Source organism: Dermochelys coriacea, chromosome 11 (assembly GCF_009764565.3).
Source record: "Dermochelys coriacea isolate rDerCor1 chromosome 11, rDerCor1.pri.v4, whole genome shotgun sequence".
In the NCBI taxonomy this organism is placed as follows: Eukaryota; Metazoa; Chordata; order Testudines; family Dermochelyidae; genus Dermochelys; species Dermochelys coriacea.
Window position 1 is genome coordinate 57,010,975 of NC_050078.2, and position 15,044 is coordinate 57,026,018.

The 15,044-nt window shown below is 46.3% G+C and overlaps 1 protein-coding gene across 1 annotated transcript in view; it reads right to left on the minus strand.

The window, feature by feature from the left end:
• DNAH7 (dynein axonemal heavy chain 7) overlaps positions 1 to 15,044 on the minus strand; it is a 308,475-nt gene that overhangs the window by 80,436 nt on the left and 212,995 nt on the right. Inside the window, exons 43-44 of the mRNA XM_038420958.2 lie at positions 14,523 to 14,869; positions 2,478 to 2,658 (exon numbers count right to left, since the gene is read on the minus strand). Coding sequence (XP_038276886.1) covers positions 2,478 to 2,658; positions 14,523 to 14,869 — 528 coding nt within the window. The remainder of the gene's footprint in view (positions 1 to 2,477; positions 2,659 to 14,522; positions 14,870 to 15,044) is intronic.

The following is a 15,044-nucleotide window of genomic DNA, read 5'->3' on the forward strand; positions in this document are numbered from 1 at the left end:
CTGGGATCCTGGCAGGCCGCAGCGTGCCATTAAAAATCCTGCCCCCCCCCGGCCCGCTCTTCTCTGCCCTCCCCCGGCAGGATGAAGAAGCTTGGTCCTGCCAGCTGCTGCTGCAGAGAAGGCAAGCTCCTCCCTCCCCCACCTCTTCCCCCAGCGTGCTGCATTCCTGCCCCTCTTCCTCTCCCTGCCACCTATCAGCTGATGGCCCTTGTGAGGGAGATGGAGAAGCTGAGCTGCAGCGCACTCGATGCTCTGGGGAGGAGGCAGAGAAGAGGTGGGGACGGGGCCTTGGGGAAGGGGGGTGGAATCAGGGCATATCCTTTCCAGCCCCCTACTATGAGCCACTCTGGGCAGGGGGCTGGGAGCATCCCCATGACCCCAGCCCATACCCCCAGCCCTCTGCCCTGACCCCTACACCCCCATACACACACTCCCAGCCCTCTGCCCTGACCCTTACACCCCCCCCATCCCAGTCCTCTGCCCTGATCCCTGCACTCCCCTCACACACACCCAGCCCTCAGCCCTGACCCCTGCACCCCCCACACACCCCAGCCTCCTGCCCTGATCGCTGCACCCCCCACGATCCCAGCCCTGACTCCAGTACCCCCCACACATACCCAGCCCCCCACATCCCATGCCCTGACTCCTGCACCCCCCACACATACCCAGCCCCCTCACACCCCATGTTCTGACTCTTGTACCACCCACATTCCCACCCCCACCCTGAGCACCACACAGGAGCTCCTGCACCTCTCCCACCACCCCACATTCCCACTTGCACTCCTCGCGCAAAATGGGAGCTGCCCAGGTAAGCACTCCACACCCAAACCTCTTGCCCCAAACCTGAGCCCCTCCCTCATTCTAGCTCCTGGCCAGACCCTGCACCCCAACCCCCAGCCTGCTCCTTCACCCTCAGCCCTGTGCTCAGTACACTCCCACCCTCAGCTCAGTGCAGAGAGAGAGGAAGAGAATGGACTAGAACCAGGGACAAGGTAGGTACCCACTCTATGTGGGCAGGGCCAGGATCCCAGACCGGCAGCGGGCTAAGAGGGGCCGGCAGCCGGAACCCTGGCTGGCAGGAGCCGGTGGACTGAATCCCAGACTGGCAGCGGGTTGAGAGGCAGCCGGCTGAGCTGCTCAGCCCACTCCCAGTCTGGGGTCCCGGCCGCCGGCCCCACACAGCCTGCTGCCAATCTGGGGTTCTGGCTGCTGGCCCCTTGCCAGCCAGGGTCCCGCCACAGGCCCCACTCAGCCTGCTGCCAGCCTAGGTGAACGGAACCCCAGGCTAGCAGTGGGCTGAGCGGGCCAGTGACGTAAGCTCAGCATTTTAATTTAATTTTAAATAAAGGTTCTTAAACATTTTGAAAACCTTGTTTACTTTACATACAACAATAGTTTAGTTATATAATATATAGACTTATAGAGAGAGACCGTCTAAAAAACATTAAGATGTATTACTGGCACACAAAACCTTAAATTAAAGTGAATAAATGAAGACTCAGCACACCACTTCTGAAAGGTTGCCGTCCCCTGATCTAGAGGAAAACAAACAAAAAAACCCTCAGAAAACAGAGACTGAAAACTTGAGATGAAAACACCACACCAAGCTCTGACTCTAGCCACAGGCAGTCAGAAGAAACTGAGGGAAGTCAGGGCAGTGCCATCCTTATATAGTGACAGGAGGGGGTACGGCCACAAGGTGTGAGTGCTGCCCCATAGATATGGCTTCAGTGTGCTGGGCATACATACACCTAAATGGAATATATTGCTATATCTACTTGAAGAAGAACTTTGTTCTGTTGTTTAAAAATATGCATGTAATCTTCTTTTTTTAAAGTGAGGACACATTATTTTGTAAAGTACTGAATTACTGAAAAGGGAAAGAAAGCAAGCTTTAGAATTGGTCTTACTAGACAAAAGGGTACTGATTCTAAAACATTACCAGTTTCTATATCTGATGGCTGTTTAGTGGACAAGCAATGAATTCAAAAAACCACAACCACATATGACATTAACTGGCAATCCTGAATAACTATGAATAGTTAACTACACTCACTCCAGTCTAGAGGTGGTCAGTCCAGGTTAATGTAAAGTAAAATTGCCAGGGCAGTGTTGAAAAATTTATCACCTAATGATTTCCTTTCTGGATCACCTGATGTTTTCATTTCTGTATTTCAGTCTGTATTCTCAAGTCACATATGATTGGAGATATACGGGATATAATATAATGTGATATTTTGCATTTATGATTCTCATAATTATCACATACTTATTCTCCATACCACACCTACGCTATGGTTTAATAACCATATGAGAGTGAACAAAAACGATGGTAGCCTAAAACTGGGGGTTTTATTTAAGCTTTGGCAGGGTTGAAGCTTAAAAGCAGAAATGTGATGGGCAAAACCCCCTTATTTTTTAACAACTTTTTCAATGCCCCAGTATTAGCAATAGTATTATTGATATGTATTATATACCTGATTCTCCAGATCAGCCTTCTCCTGCTTCTTTGATTCCAAAGTTTGTTGGAGTATAGCCAATTTGTCCTGAACCTCTTTTAGGGCTGCTTGTTTTTTTCTCAGACCATCCATGGCAATCTTCAGTTCCCCTTCAGCCTGATTTAGCTTTATCTTTTTGGGGGCAACAACTTTTGCCACTCTAAATAAAATAAATTAAATTTATCACAATTATACTCAGTATGAATATATCTCGATACCTATGCATATATACTCACACCAGGATTGCCATTAAAACCCCAACATGTGCCAAATTAGAGAAAAATGCAGTATACCAAATAACAGTTTGTCAGAAAATGTTAACTTTTTAAATGTCTTCTACTATAGATTTCATTACATACTTCTATTTTTGTCAGTCTTGATTGGCTAAAACAGCATCAACTGACAGAACAATTTTTGCAATATTTCCTGGAATAACAGGCAATATTTTTTTTAAAAAACAGCAAAAATATCATTGCCTGTATTCAAGTTCATCATACATCCAAAATATGAGATGGCTGAGGCAATATACACCTACAAATATTAGACACTTTGAGCCACTTTTTTAAAAGCCGCTATAGATTTTGTGCCTGAAAAAATATTTTGCATTTACAAGATTGTATTCACAGGTGTTTTACACATGCAAATAGATATTTGTGTACACAACTAAAGCAGATAGGTTTTATCTGCTTTTCACACATAAGGATCTATCTGCAGGGATAAGCCTTTTTTGAGAACTGAAAATAATTGCATGCACATTTTTGTGCATTAGCTTGAGGACTACAGTAAATATGGCCCTATAATTTTAAAAAACAATGGACAATTGCAAAATGAAATAAAAATGAACAAGTGATGCATGTATTTTCAAGTAATGGCTAGACCAGTAGTAGGTGATATTTTTACAACTATTCCACTCAAAATCATACTAAGTCAGATCTTCAGTTGGTGTAAAGAAGCATACCCCCATTACATACCACAGACTCAGGACCTGGCCCACTGTTTTTTTGTTTTTGTTTTAGCTAACCTACAATCTGTTTGCAGACATTTATGATGAATACAGCTGTTCCTTGGTGTTACAGTCTGCACCCCTATGTTCACTCCTTTTATAAAACTATCACACATTTTGTACAAAGAATGCCTTGGGAGGTATCATTTGAAAACTCATAATTTGTTGATCATTATTGGCCTGGTAAAATATGTGTGGCAAATCTTATATCTAAAGTTATAACATTCTACTGTATGACATTACTGAGACATGTTTCAAGAAAAGCAGCCACAAACAGTTCCTCAGAGATAAAAGGCAAACTGATGCCTCAGCCAGGTGTCAACAAAATCAAATGGACCATCACCTGGTAAAGTGGCCATTCCTCAGCAGGAAAAAGGGTGTGAATGAGAAATTTACACCTTGGCAAAGAAACAGCTGGAGGTTCCCATCCCCACAGACTTTCTGTCTCCTGAACCCCAGCTGGAGATGATTCTCAACGAAGAGGATGATTCTCAAAGTATAAGAATGGGGAACAGATGCCCCAAGTTATTCCTCCCTTTCCTTCTACCCACAGCAGCCACAACACCTGAGGAACAAAGAAATAGCTTTGGACTGAGGGAGGGATTCTGTCTGAAAGGAATTAAGCCAGCAAGATTACTGAAGTGTGGGGTGAGACAGATTTTTGCTTTCAATTCACTTAGCTTGTTAAGTTAGGTATTAGTTGCATTTTACTTTTATTTTCTTGTAACCAATTCTGACTTTTATGCCTCATTACTTGTAATGGCTTAAAATCTACCTTTCTGTAGTTAATAAACTTTTTTTATTGTTTGATCTAAACAGTGTGTTTGAGGAAATTCCATTTGAGATAACAGGATTTGTGCATATCATGTTCTATTAACAAAATGACGGCCTTTATATGAGCTTATGTTGTCAGAAGACGGCTGGGCAGTAAGACCCAGATTTCTGGAGGAAAGTCTGAGACTGGGAATTTTCAGTATAATTCAAGAGTGGGTGACCATAGATCTCATATAGTTTTGCTGGGAGTAATTTACATGCTGGAGGCCGCGAGCAGACCACCCAGAGAAGCAGAGAAAAGGCACCCAAGGCTGGCGAACTGAGGGGACACAGCTGTTCAACAGTCCAGATTATACCCTGGGGTTGTCACACTCTGATAGGAAGCTTCAGTAAAAAAAAAAGTTACCTACCTTTCATAACTGTTGTTCTTCAAGATGTTTCAGTGTAGCAGCTGTGTTAGTCTGTATTCGCAAAAAAGAAAAGGAGTACTTGTGGCACCTTAGAGACTAACAAATTTATTTGAGCATAAGCTTTCGTGAGCTACAGCTCACTTCATCAGATGCATTCGGTGGAAAATACAGTGATGAGATTTATATACACACACACACACAGAGAACATGAAACAATGGGTTTTATCATACACACTGTAAGGAGAGTGATCACTTAAGATGAGCTATTACCAGCAGGAAGGAGTGGGGGAAGGAGGAAAACCTTTTGTGGTGTTAATCAAGGTGGGCCATTTCCAGCTGTTAACAAGAACATCTGAGGAACAGTGGGGGGGGGGGGGGAGAAATAACATGGGGAAATAGTTTTATTTTATGTAATGACTCATCCACTCCCAGCTTCTATTCAAGCCTAAATTAATTGTATCCAGTTTGCAAATTAATTCCAATTCAGCAGTCTCTCCTTGGAGTCTGTTTTTGGAAGTTTTTTTGTTGAAGGACAGCCCCTCTCAGGTCTGTAATCGTGTGACCGGAGAGATTGAAGTGTTCTCCGACTGGTTTTTGAATGTTATAATTCTTGACGTCTGATTTGTGTCCATTCATTCTTTTACGTAGAGACTGTCCAGTTTGACCAATGTACATGGCAGAGGGGAATTGCTGGCACATGATGGCATATATCACATTGGTAGTTGCGTAGGTGAACAAGCCTCTGATAGTGTGGCTGATGTGATTAGGCCTTATGATGGTGTCCCCTGAATAGATATGTGGACACAGTTGGCAACGGGCTTTGTTGCAAGGATAGGTTCCTGGGTTAGTAGGTTCTGTTGTGTGGTGGGTGGTTACTGGTGAGTATTTGCTTCAGGTTGGGGGGCTGTCTGTAAGCAAGGACTGGCCTGTCTCCCAAGATCTGTGAGAGTGATGGGTCATCCTTCAGGACAGGTTGTAGATCCTTGATGATGCGTTGGAGAGGTTTTAACTGATGGCTGAAGGTGATGGCTAGTGGTGTTCTGTTATTTTCTTTGTTGGGCCTGTCCTGTAGTAGGTGACTTCTGGGTACTCTTCTGGCTCTGTCAATCTGTTTCTTCACTTCAGAAGGTGGGTATTGTAGTTGTAAGAATGCATGATAGAGATCTTGTAAATGTTTGTCTCTGTCTGTTGATCAGGTAGTTCAACATCCTCTACAGCAAACAGGGAAAGATTAAGAATGAGCTCTCAAAACTAGATATGCTCTTAAAGAACCAACCTTCCACACAAACTTCCTTGTGGCTGGACTTTACAAAAACTAGACAAGCCATCTACAGCACACACTTTGCTTCTCTACAAAAGAAAAAGGACACTAAATACAGTTAACTAACTACTAACTAACTAACTACTAACTACAGACTAACTATAGTCTCGAAACTACTACATGCCACAAAGGGCCACAACAGTGGTTCCTTTAACCCACCCAACAATATTGTTAATCTGTCCAACTATATTCTTAGCCCAGCAGAAGAATCTGTCCTATTTCGGGGCCTTTCCTTTTGCCCCTCCATCCCCACGAACATGATACAGTTCAGTGGTTACCTAGAATCCTATTTTCGACATCTCCGACTCAAGGAATATTTCCAACACACCTCTAACCAATGTATTAACCCACAGGGACCTTCCAACCAACACTACAAAAAGAAGGATTCTGGGTGGACTCCTCCTGAAGGTCGAAATAACAGAATGGACTTCTACATAGAGTGCTTCCGCCGACGTGCACGGACTGAAATTGTGGAAAAGCAGCATCACTTGCCCCATAACCTCAGCCATGCAGAACACAATGCCATCCACAGCCTCAGAAACAACTCTGACTTCATAATCAAAAAGGCTTACAAAGGAGGTGTTGTCGTCACCATGAATAGGTCGGAATATGAACAAGAGGCTATTAGACAGCTCTCCAACACAGCTTTCTACAAGCCATTACCCTCTGATCCCACTGACGGTTACCAAAAGAAACTACACCATTTGCTCAAGAAACTCCCTGAAAAAGCACAAGAACAAATCCGCACAGACACACCCCTGGAACCCCGACCTGGGATATTCTATCTGCTACCCAAGATCCATAAACCTGGAAATCCTGGATGCCCCATCATCTCAGGCATTCGCACCCTGACAGCAGGATTGTCTGGCTATGTAGACTCCCTCCTCAGGCCCTACGCTACCAGCACTCCCAAATATCTTTGAGACACCACTGACTTCCTGAGGAACCTACAATCCATTGGTGATCTTCCTAAAAACACCATCCTAGCCACTATGGATGTAGAAGCCCTCTACACCAACATTCCACACAAAGATGGACTACAAGCCATGAGGAACAGTATCCCTGATAATGTCATGGCTAATCTGGTGGCTGAACTTTGTGACTTTGTCCTCACTCATAACTATTTCACATTTGGGGACAGTGTATACCTTCAAATCAGCGGCACTGCAATGGGTACCCGCATGGCCCCACAGTATGCCAACATTTTTATGGCTGACTTAGAACAACGCTTCCTCAGCTCTCGTCCCCTAATGCCCCTACTCTACTTGCGCTACATTGATGACATCTTCATCATCTGGACCCATGGAAAAGAAGCCCTTGAGGAATTCCACCATGATTTCAACAATTTCCATCCCACCATCAACCTCAGCCTGGACCAGTCCATACAAGAGATCCACTTCCTGGACACTACAGTGCTAATATGCGATGGTCACATAAACACCACCCTATTTCGGAAACCTACTGACCGCTATTCCTACCTACATGCCTCTACCTTTCATCTAGATCACACCACACGATCCATTGTCTACAGCCAAGCTCTACAATATAACCGCATTTGCTCCAACCCCTCAGACAGAGACAAACATTCAAAAACCAGTCGTAGAACACTTCAATCTCTCCAGTCACATGATTACAGACCTGAGAGTGGCTATCCTTCAACAAAAAAACTTTAAAAACAGACTCCAACGAGAGACTGCTGAATTGGAATTAATTTGCAAACTGGATACAATTAACTTAGGCTTGAATAGAGGCTGGGAGTGGATGAGTCATTATATAAAGTAAAACTATTTCCACATGTTATTTCTCCCCCCACCCCACCCCCCACTGTTCCTCAGACGTTCTTGTTAACTGCTGGAAATGGCCCACCTATCACCACAAAAGGTTTTCCTCCTTTCCCCACTCCTTCCTGCTGGTAATAGCTCATCTTAAGTGATCACTCTCCTTACAGTATGTACGATAAAACCCATTGTTTCATGTTCTCTGTGTGTGTATATAAATCTCCCCACTGTATTTTCCACCGAATGCATCCGATGAAGTGAGCTGTAGCTCACGAAAGCTTATGCTCAAATAAATTTGTTAGTCTCTAAGGTGCCACAAGTACTCCTTTTCTTTTCTTCAAGATGTGTTGCTCTTGTTGATTCCAAGTAGATGTGTGCGCGCCGCATGCACAGTTGCCGGAAGGTTTTTCCCCTAACAGTATCCATCTGGTTGGTTTAGGCACTCCCTGAAGTCGCACCCTCATGGTACCGTATATAGGGCCCTGTGACCTGCCACCTCTTCAGTTCCTTCTTGCTGGATTACTCCGACAGAGGGGTAGGTAGGCAGGTCTTGGAATGGAAATGAGCAACACATCTCAAAGAACATCAGTTATGAAAGGCAGGTAACTGTTTTTTCTTCTTTGAATGATTGCTCGTGTCGATTCCAAGTAGGTTACTCCCAAGCAGTACCATGGAGGTGTGGGCAGAGTTCATGGATTCACTGATTGAAGCACTGCTTTGCGAAATGCAACATTGTCCCTGGCCTGCTGAGTAATGGAATAGTGAGAAGTGAAGGTGTGGACTACAGCTCTGCAGATCTCCTGGATCGGGACCTGCACCAGGAATGCCACCAAGAAGGTCTGCACCCTTGGGGAGTGCACTGTCAGTGCAGGGACAGTTATCTTTGCCAAATCATAGCATGCTCGGATATAGGATGTGATCCATGATTAAATTCTTTGGGAAGATATTGGAAGCCATTCATCCTGTCCGGTACTGTGACAAATAGTCGGTTTGATTTCCGAAATGGCTTCGTCCATTCGATATAAAAGGCCAATGCCCGCCGAACGTCCAGGGAATGGAGCTTTTGTTCCCGGCTGTTAGCATGTGGCTTTAGAGTAAAAAAATGAGAGAAAAATGTCCTGATTGGCATGAAACTGAGAGATGACCTTAGGAAGAAAGGCTGGATGATGCTGAAGCTGCACCTTGTCCTTACAGAAGATTGTATAAGGAGGTTTGGCTGCTAGGGATTTAAGCTCAGACACCCTCCTAACTGAAGTGATTGTCACCAGAAATTCCATGACAGAATAGTAAGCATGTCGCTGGGGCTCAAAGGGGGGGGGATCCATTAGTCTGGAAAGCACCAGGTTGAAGTCCCATGCAGGAATCGGTTGTTGTCAATCTGTCAAGTCCTTTAACAAAATCAGCCGACCATCGGGTTAGCGAAGACTGATCAGCTGGCAACCACTGGGTGAAATGCAGACATGGCAGCCAGGTGAACCTTTATTGACGACACCAAGAGACCTTGCTGCTTCAGGTGCAAGAGATAGTCCAAGATAAAGGGTACTGATGAGCTCAGAAAAGAGGTGTGCTTCTGTAATGACCAAATCACAAATCTCTTCCATTTAGCTAAGTAGGTGACCCTAGTGGATGGCTTCCTACTGCCAAGAAGGACCTGTCTAACGGGACCTGCGCAACTTCACTCTAATAGGTTTAGCCAAGAAACTTCCAAGCTGTGAGGTGGAGAGACTCGAGATTGGGATTCTGAAGGCGGCCGTGATCCTTGGGGATCAGGTCTGGGAGCAGAGGCAGGGTGACCAGAGCTTCCACTGACAATTCCAGGAGCATGGTGCACCAGTGCTGATGGGGCCAGGCTGGAGCTATTTATATCACAGAACTTCCATCTCTCCTCACTTTGCGCAGCACCTTGTGAATGAGCGGAGTGGGTTGAAATGCATAGAAGAGATGGCCCTTCCAGGGAAGGAGGAATGCTTCCACGATCGAGCCCGGGCTTTATTCAGGAAGGAGAAGAACTGCAGAAACTTCCTGTTGTGCCTTGTCGTGAACAAATCTATCTGGGGAACTCCCCACTGTTGGAAGATGTTGTTCACAACGTCCGTGCAAATGGACCACTCGTGGTTGTGACAGGATCTGCTGAGATGGTCTACCAACTCATTCGGAGATCCTGGGAGGTAGGATGCCTCCAGATGTGTTATGCAGAAGTCCCACAGCTTGAGGGCTTCCTGGCACAGGGGAGAGGAGCGTGCTCCACCGTCTGTTTATATCAAACACAGCTGTTGTATTGTCTGTCATGACTGATACACATCTCCCCTTCAGGTGGGCTTGGAAGGTCTGGCAGGCTAGACGAATGGCTCTCAGCTCCCTGACTTTGATGTGGAACGCGAGTTCTGCTTGGAACCAGAGGCCCTGAGTTCTGAGCCTTCCTAGATGTGCTCCCCACCCCACCGCTGATGCACCCATGACCAGGGCTGTGGCCTGGAGAAAGATATTCCTGTGCACACGGCTTGCGGGTTGAGCCACCATATAAAAGCCTCAAGCACCACCAGGGAAAGCATCTTATCCAGGCTGTCCTTGCTCGGCCGATACACTAATGCCAACCAAGCCTGGATGAGCCTGACCCTCACTCTGGCATGCTGTACTACATACATACAGGCAACCATGTGTCCAAGGAGCTTCAAGCAATTCCATGCCATGGTGGTAAGGTATCGTCTGAGACCCATTATAATGCTGAAAAGCATCTGGAACCATGATTCTGGTTGGAATGCCCTGGCTTGTCTCAAATCTAACAATGCTCTTATGGACTCTATCCTCTGAGGGGGGGATAGGGTTGATTTTTGCACATTCAGCAATAGGCCCAATCAGTTGAAAGTTGACCTTATCAAGTTTACATGTGCCTCCACCTGTGCTCTGGAGTGGTCCTTGACAAGTCAGTTGTCAAGGTACGGAAACTCCTGCACCTGCTGCTTTTTCAGGATAGCGGCCACGACTGCCATGAACTTGGTGAACACCTGAGGTGCCACTCACAGGCCGAAGGGGAGGCCTGTAAACTGATAGTGAGCGTGGTTCACTATGAAACCCGAGGAATCTTTTGTGGGATGGGGCTACCAAAATATTAAAGTACATGTCCTTCAAGTCAAGGATGGCATACCAGTCCCCCAGATCCAGTGAGGGAATAATGGAGGCCAAGGACACCATGTAGAACTTCAATCTCTTCATGAACCTGTTGAGGTTACGGAGGTCCAAAATGGGTCTGAGACCACTCTGGGATTTCGGGATTAGGAAATAATAGGAGTAGAATCCCTTGCTCCTTAGTTCCTGAGGAACTTTCCCTACTGTCCTGGTTCTTAGGAGCATCTGCTCCTTCCACATTAGAAGTTGCTCATGAGAAGGGGTCTTTGAAAGGGGATGGGAGGGAGAACTGGAGAAAATATTCCAGTTCTACCGCGTGGAACACCCAGTGGTCTGACGTAATCTGGGCCCACACAGGATAGAAATGGGATAAGCAGTCTGAAAAATGAGGAGGAGAAGGATCCGGTTCCTGAATTGGTGTTTCACCCTTGGGCACACCCTCAAAATGCTTGTTTGGGGCCAGAAGATTGTTTTGCCTGTCCAGAGCCCTGAGCAGATGAAGGAGGAGGCCTCCTCCTATCGTTCTTGTTGCACCTCCCAGAGTAATCCTGCCTGTTCTGGGGGTGGTAAAAACGAGGCATAGGCTGAGGTCTGAAATGTTTCCTCTGTGTTGCCAGAGTATGCAGATGAGGGTAGCTCTCGAGTCTTTAATGCTGTGAAGCTGTGTGTCAGTCTTTTCCAATAAAAGGGTAGAACCCTCAAATGGGAGGTCCTGAACGGTCTGCCGGACCTCATACGGGAGTCCTGAGGCTTGGAGCCAGGAACTGTGCCTCATTGCTACAGCCGAAGCCATCTGGGTAGCCAAGTCAGCCACATCCAGGGCTGCTTGTAATGAGGCCCATGCCAGCAACTTACCCTCTTCCACCATGGCAGAAAACTCTGTCCGGAATGCAGAGGGCAACAGCTCTGTGAACTTCAACATAGCTTCCCAGGAGTTAAAGCTATATCTACTAAGGAATGCCTAATGGTTCTAGATCTGGAGCCCCCAGTAGAGTAAATTTTTCTACCAAAAAGATCCAGCTTCTTAGCGTCCCTAGCTCTCAGAGATGGCCCTTGTTGCCCTGATCATTCGTGTTCATTTGCCGCAGCCACCACTAAAGAGCCTGGTAGTGGATGAGAATCGAGATGCTCAAACCCCTAGACAGCACAAAATACTTTCTCTCAGTCCTCTTCACAATTGGTGGCAGAGAGGCAGAGGTCTGCCACAACAATTTAATGGTGTCTTGAGTTGTCTTAATGAGTGGCAGGGCAATTTGGGATGGACCTGAGGGAGCCAGGATGTCTACCATGGGGTCCGAGGACTTGGCAACTTCCACGACCTCGAGCCCCAGGTCTGGGCCACTCTCTTTAGGAGCTGTTGGTGGACACTGCTGTCCTTGAGCACTGGAGCAAAAGAGGTTCCTGTGATTACTTTGTCCGGCAATGAGGAGGATGAGGCCTTAACAGGAACCAGCTTGTGCTCTTTCCCTTTCTCACTGAGAGGGTCGCAAGATGCCAGCTCTTCTGGTGTGGTGACCGGTTCAGCGTCGAGCAGCTGGTCCTGCACCAAAGGAGGTGGGGAAGGCGCATAGATTTCTGCGCTTGTTGACACTGACCTCCTGGAATAGGACCCTTGGGCTTGGAGGAACACCCACGGCATCCAAAAAGGCCATTGCACGGCACCTGCCACTGTGTGGGTCAGGGCATAGGGGGAAACAGCTGTTGCTGCCCATGTCTAACCTCGAGTACCTCCATTCTGACCTATGCCAGCTCCGTCTGGATGCGTATTATTCCGCCTCCAAGTCCAATGGAGAGGACTCACTATGTGAGGAGTATGGAGGAGTGGTTCCAGTCCGTGCTGGGGACTGGTGTCAAGAAACAGGGGACTGGTGTGGCACCATTGCTGGTCTGCTCCTGGGGGCACCGGGGAGTGGTGCCGAGGTGACGATGACCGGCAAGGTACCATAACCAGTTTGTCAAAGGATAATGCCAAGGATCTTGTGGTTCCAGTGTTCTCAGGCCTGGTCTTGCCTGGTTGGAGAAGGTGGTGCTGTGAAGGCAATGAGCTCTCTAGCCACCTCGAATGTCTCAGACATGGAGGGCAGCTATAAAGCCTCTGCTTGGTTCTCCTGAAGAGGGGAATCCATTGGTATTGGACTCAACCAACCCCTTGTTGGGGCAGGAGTCAACCGTGCCAAGCTAGGTGCTACAGTGCTTGAGTGGCCTGGCACTGCACTCAAGTCCTTTCGCTTTGGTTTCGGAGTGGGTGAGCACCCCATCCGACTTCTTTTTCTTCTCATGGGGCACTGGAGATTGGGAGCAGTGCTGCACACTAGTAGGAGCTGAGCCCCTCTGCAGACAGCCCTCCTGGGGCTGAGAGTCTCTATCAGAGTCCTTTCTTAGCTCCGAGGACTCCCTTGCCGATGCCAGCATGCTCCGCACCGATGAGGACATGCTAGGTATCATTTTGGCCGAACTCGGCTCTGAGTGGGGGCAAAGGGCGGCCTCCATCAGAAGAATTTTCAACCGTTGATCTCTCTCTTTTTGGGTCCTGGAGCAGAATTCCCTGCTGATTTTACAGTGGTCCTTCTGATGAGATTCCCCCAGACACTTCAGGCAAAAAGTGTGAAGGTCGCTCCAGGGCATAGGTTTATTACAAGCTGCGCAGGGTTTAAACCCTAGAGACCGAAGCAGGCCCCGGTACCGGGGTTGGGTGGGTGGTAGGAAGGGGATAACCCTGAGAACTATATATACTTAAAATAACTATCTAGTCAGCTAGTAAAATTATAACTATTTATAGGGAATGATCAGCAGACCCCTAGGGAAAGGGCTTGCTGAAGCAAGAGAGAATGAGCATTCCGACCAACTGTCACAGTCAGTAAGAAGGAACTGAAGAGGTGGCAGGTCGGCAGGGCCCTATATACGGCACCATGAAGGCATGATTCCAGGGCTCCTAAACCGACTCGATGGGTACCGCTAAGGGAAAAACCTTCCAGCATATACCTACTTGGAATCGACATGAGCAAAACACTCGAAGAAGAATATGTGCTAGTACATTACATTTTGTTACATTTAGTAGAAAGATTCTTCTCCATCTCAGGCCTTTACTACTTATTTTCAGATTGTAGGCTGAGTTTAGGCACTTAAGTGAGGATTTTATAGTTTTATGCAGGCTCTGGGGATGTGTTATAATGATACTGTAAATTGGTGGGTGACTCAGCACAAATAAGATACGGCAGAAATCAGCAAGGTTTTTTTCATCAGGGTAAGCAAATACAAACACAACAATTTCTAATGTGGGGTTTAACCCAATCCTCAGAAACTAAATGATGAGCCCTTGCTTCCCACTGGCATTCTAATACCCTTCTGCTGAAGACCTGTGCCAAAAGGATGGGAAAGAGAAACCAGAATTAACTCTTTGCTTACTGGAGATGGGGTATTGCCCCCTTCATCCTATCCAAGGTACTCACATTTGAAAATCAGACACTATATGTCCCTTTCAATAGCTGCCTCATAATCTTTACCAGTGAATATGTCAGGCCAGTTAGAATTTCCAACGAACTTTAAATCCCTCTTATTATTAGAATAGACTAAACTCACTTGGATTTTATTTTTACACGAATGCTTACTTACTTATCATAGGAGTCCATGGCTATGACCCATTTGCACAGACCTTCCGCTGCTGTGGAAGCATTTCGAACCTTGTCTGGTACAAACTCAGGATTTGTGATATATTGTTTCCTGATGATGGCCATGTAAGCTGGAGGAATGTTGTCCTTATCATATTCATGAAGCGACTGCAGAAATCTTATATCACCTAGAACTCTCTTTGCTGGACCCCAGAAATCCTCTATTTTTTTCCCTGAGCCTGATGGATCTGGAATTTTATCTGATTTGATGCCTTTCAGGATGCATATAGCTTCCATAACTAGCTTGACACCAGAAGGAGGACTCTTCATTGACTTCACAACTGTGATATCCTTAAAATAAATGACATAAATATTACTGCTTCAGAAATAGCATTAGACCCACTTTTCTAACAAATCACAATCATTCCATGTATGTTACAGTACTACTTTTCCATATATGTTTGCTAGAATCATATCTGGTATTTTAAACTTAATGTGATCTCAGGATCACAGACAAAAATTAATG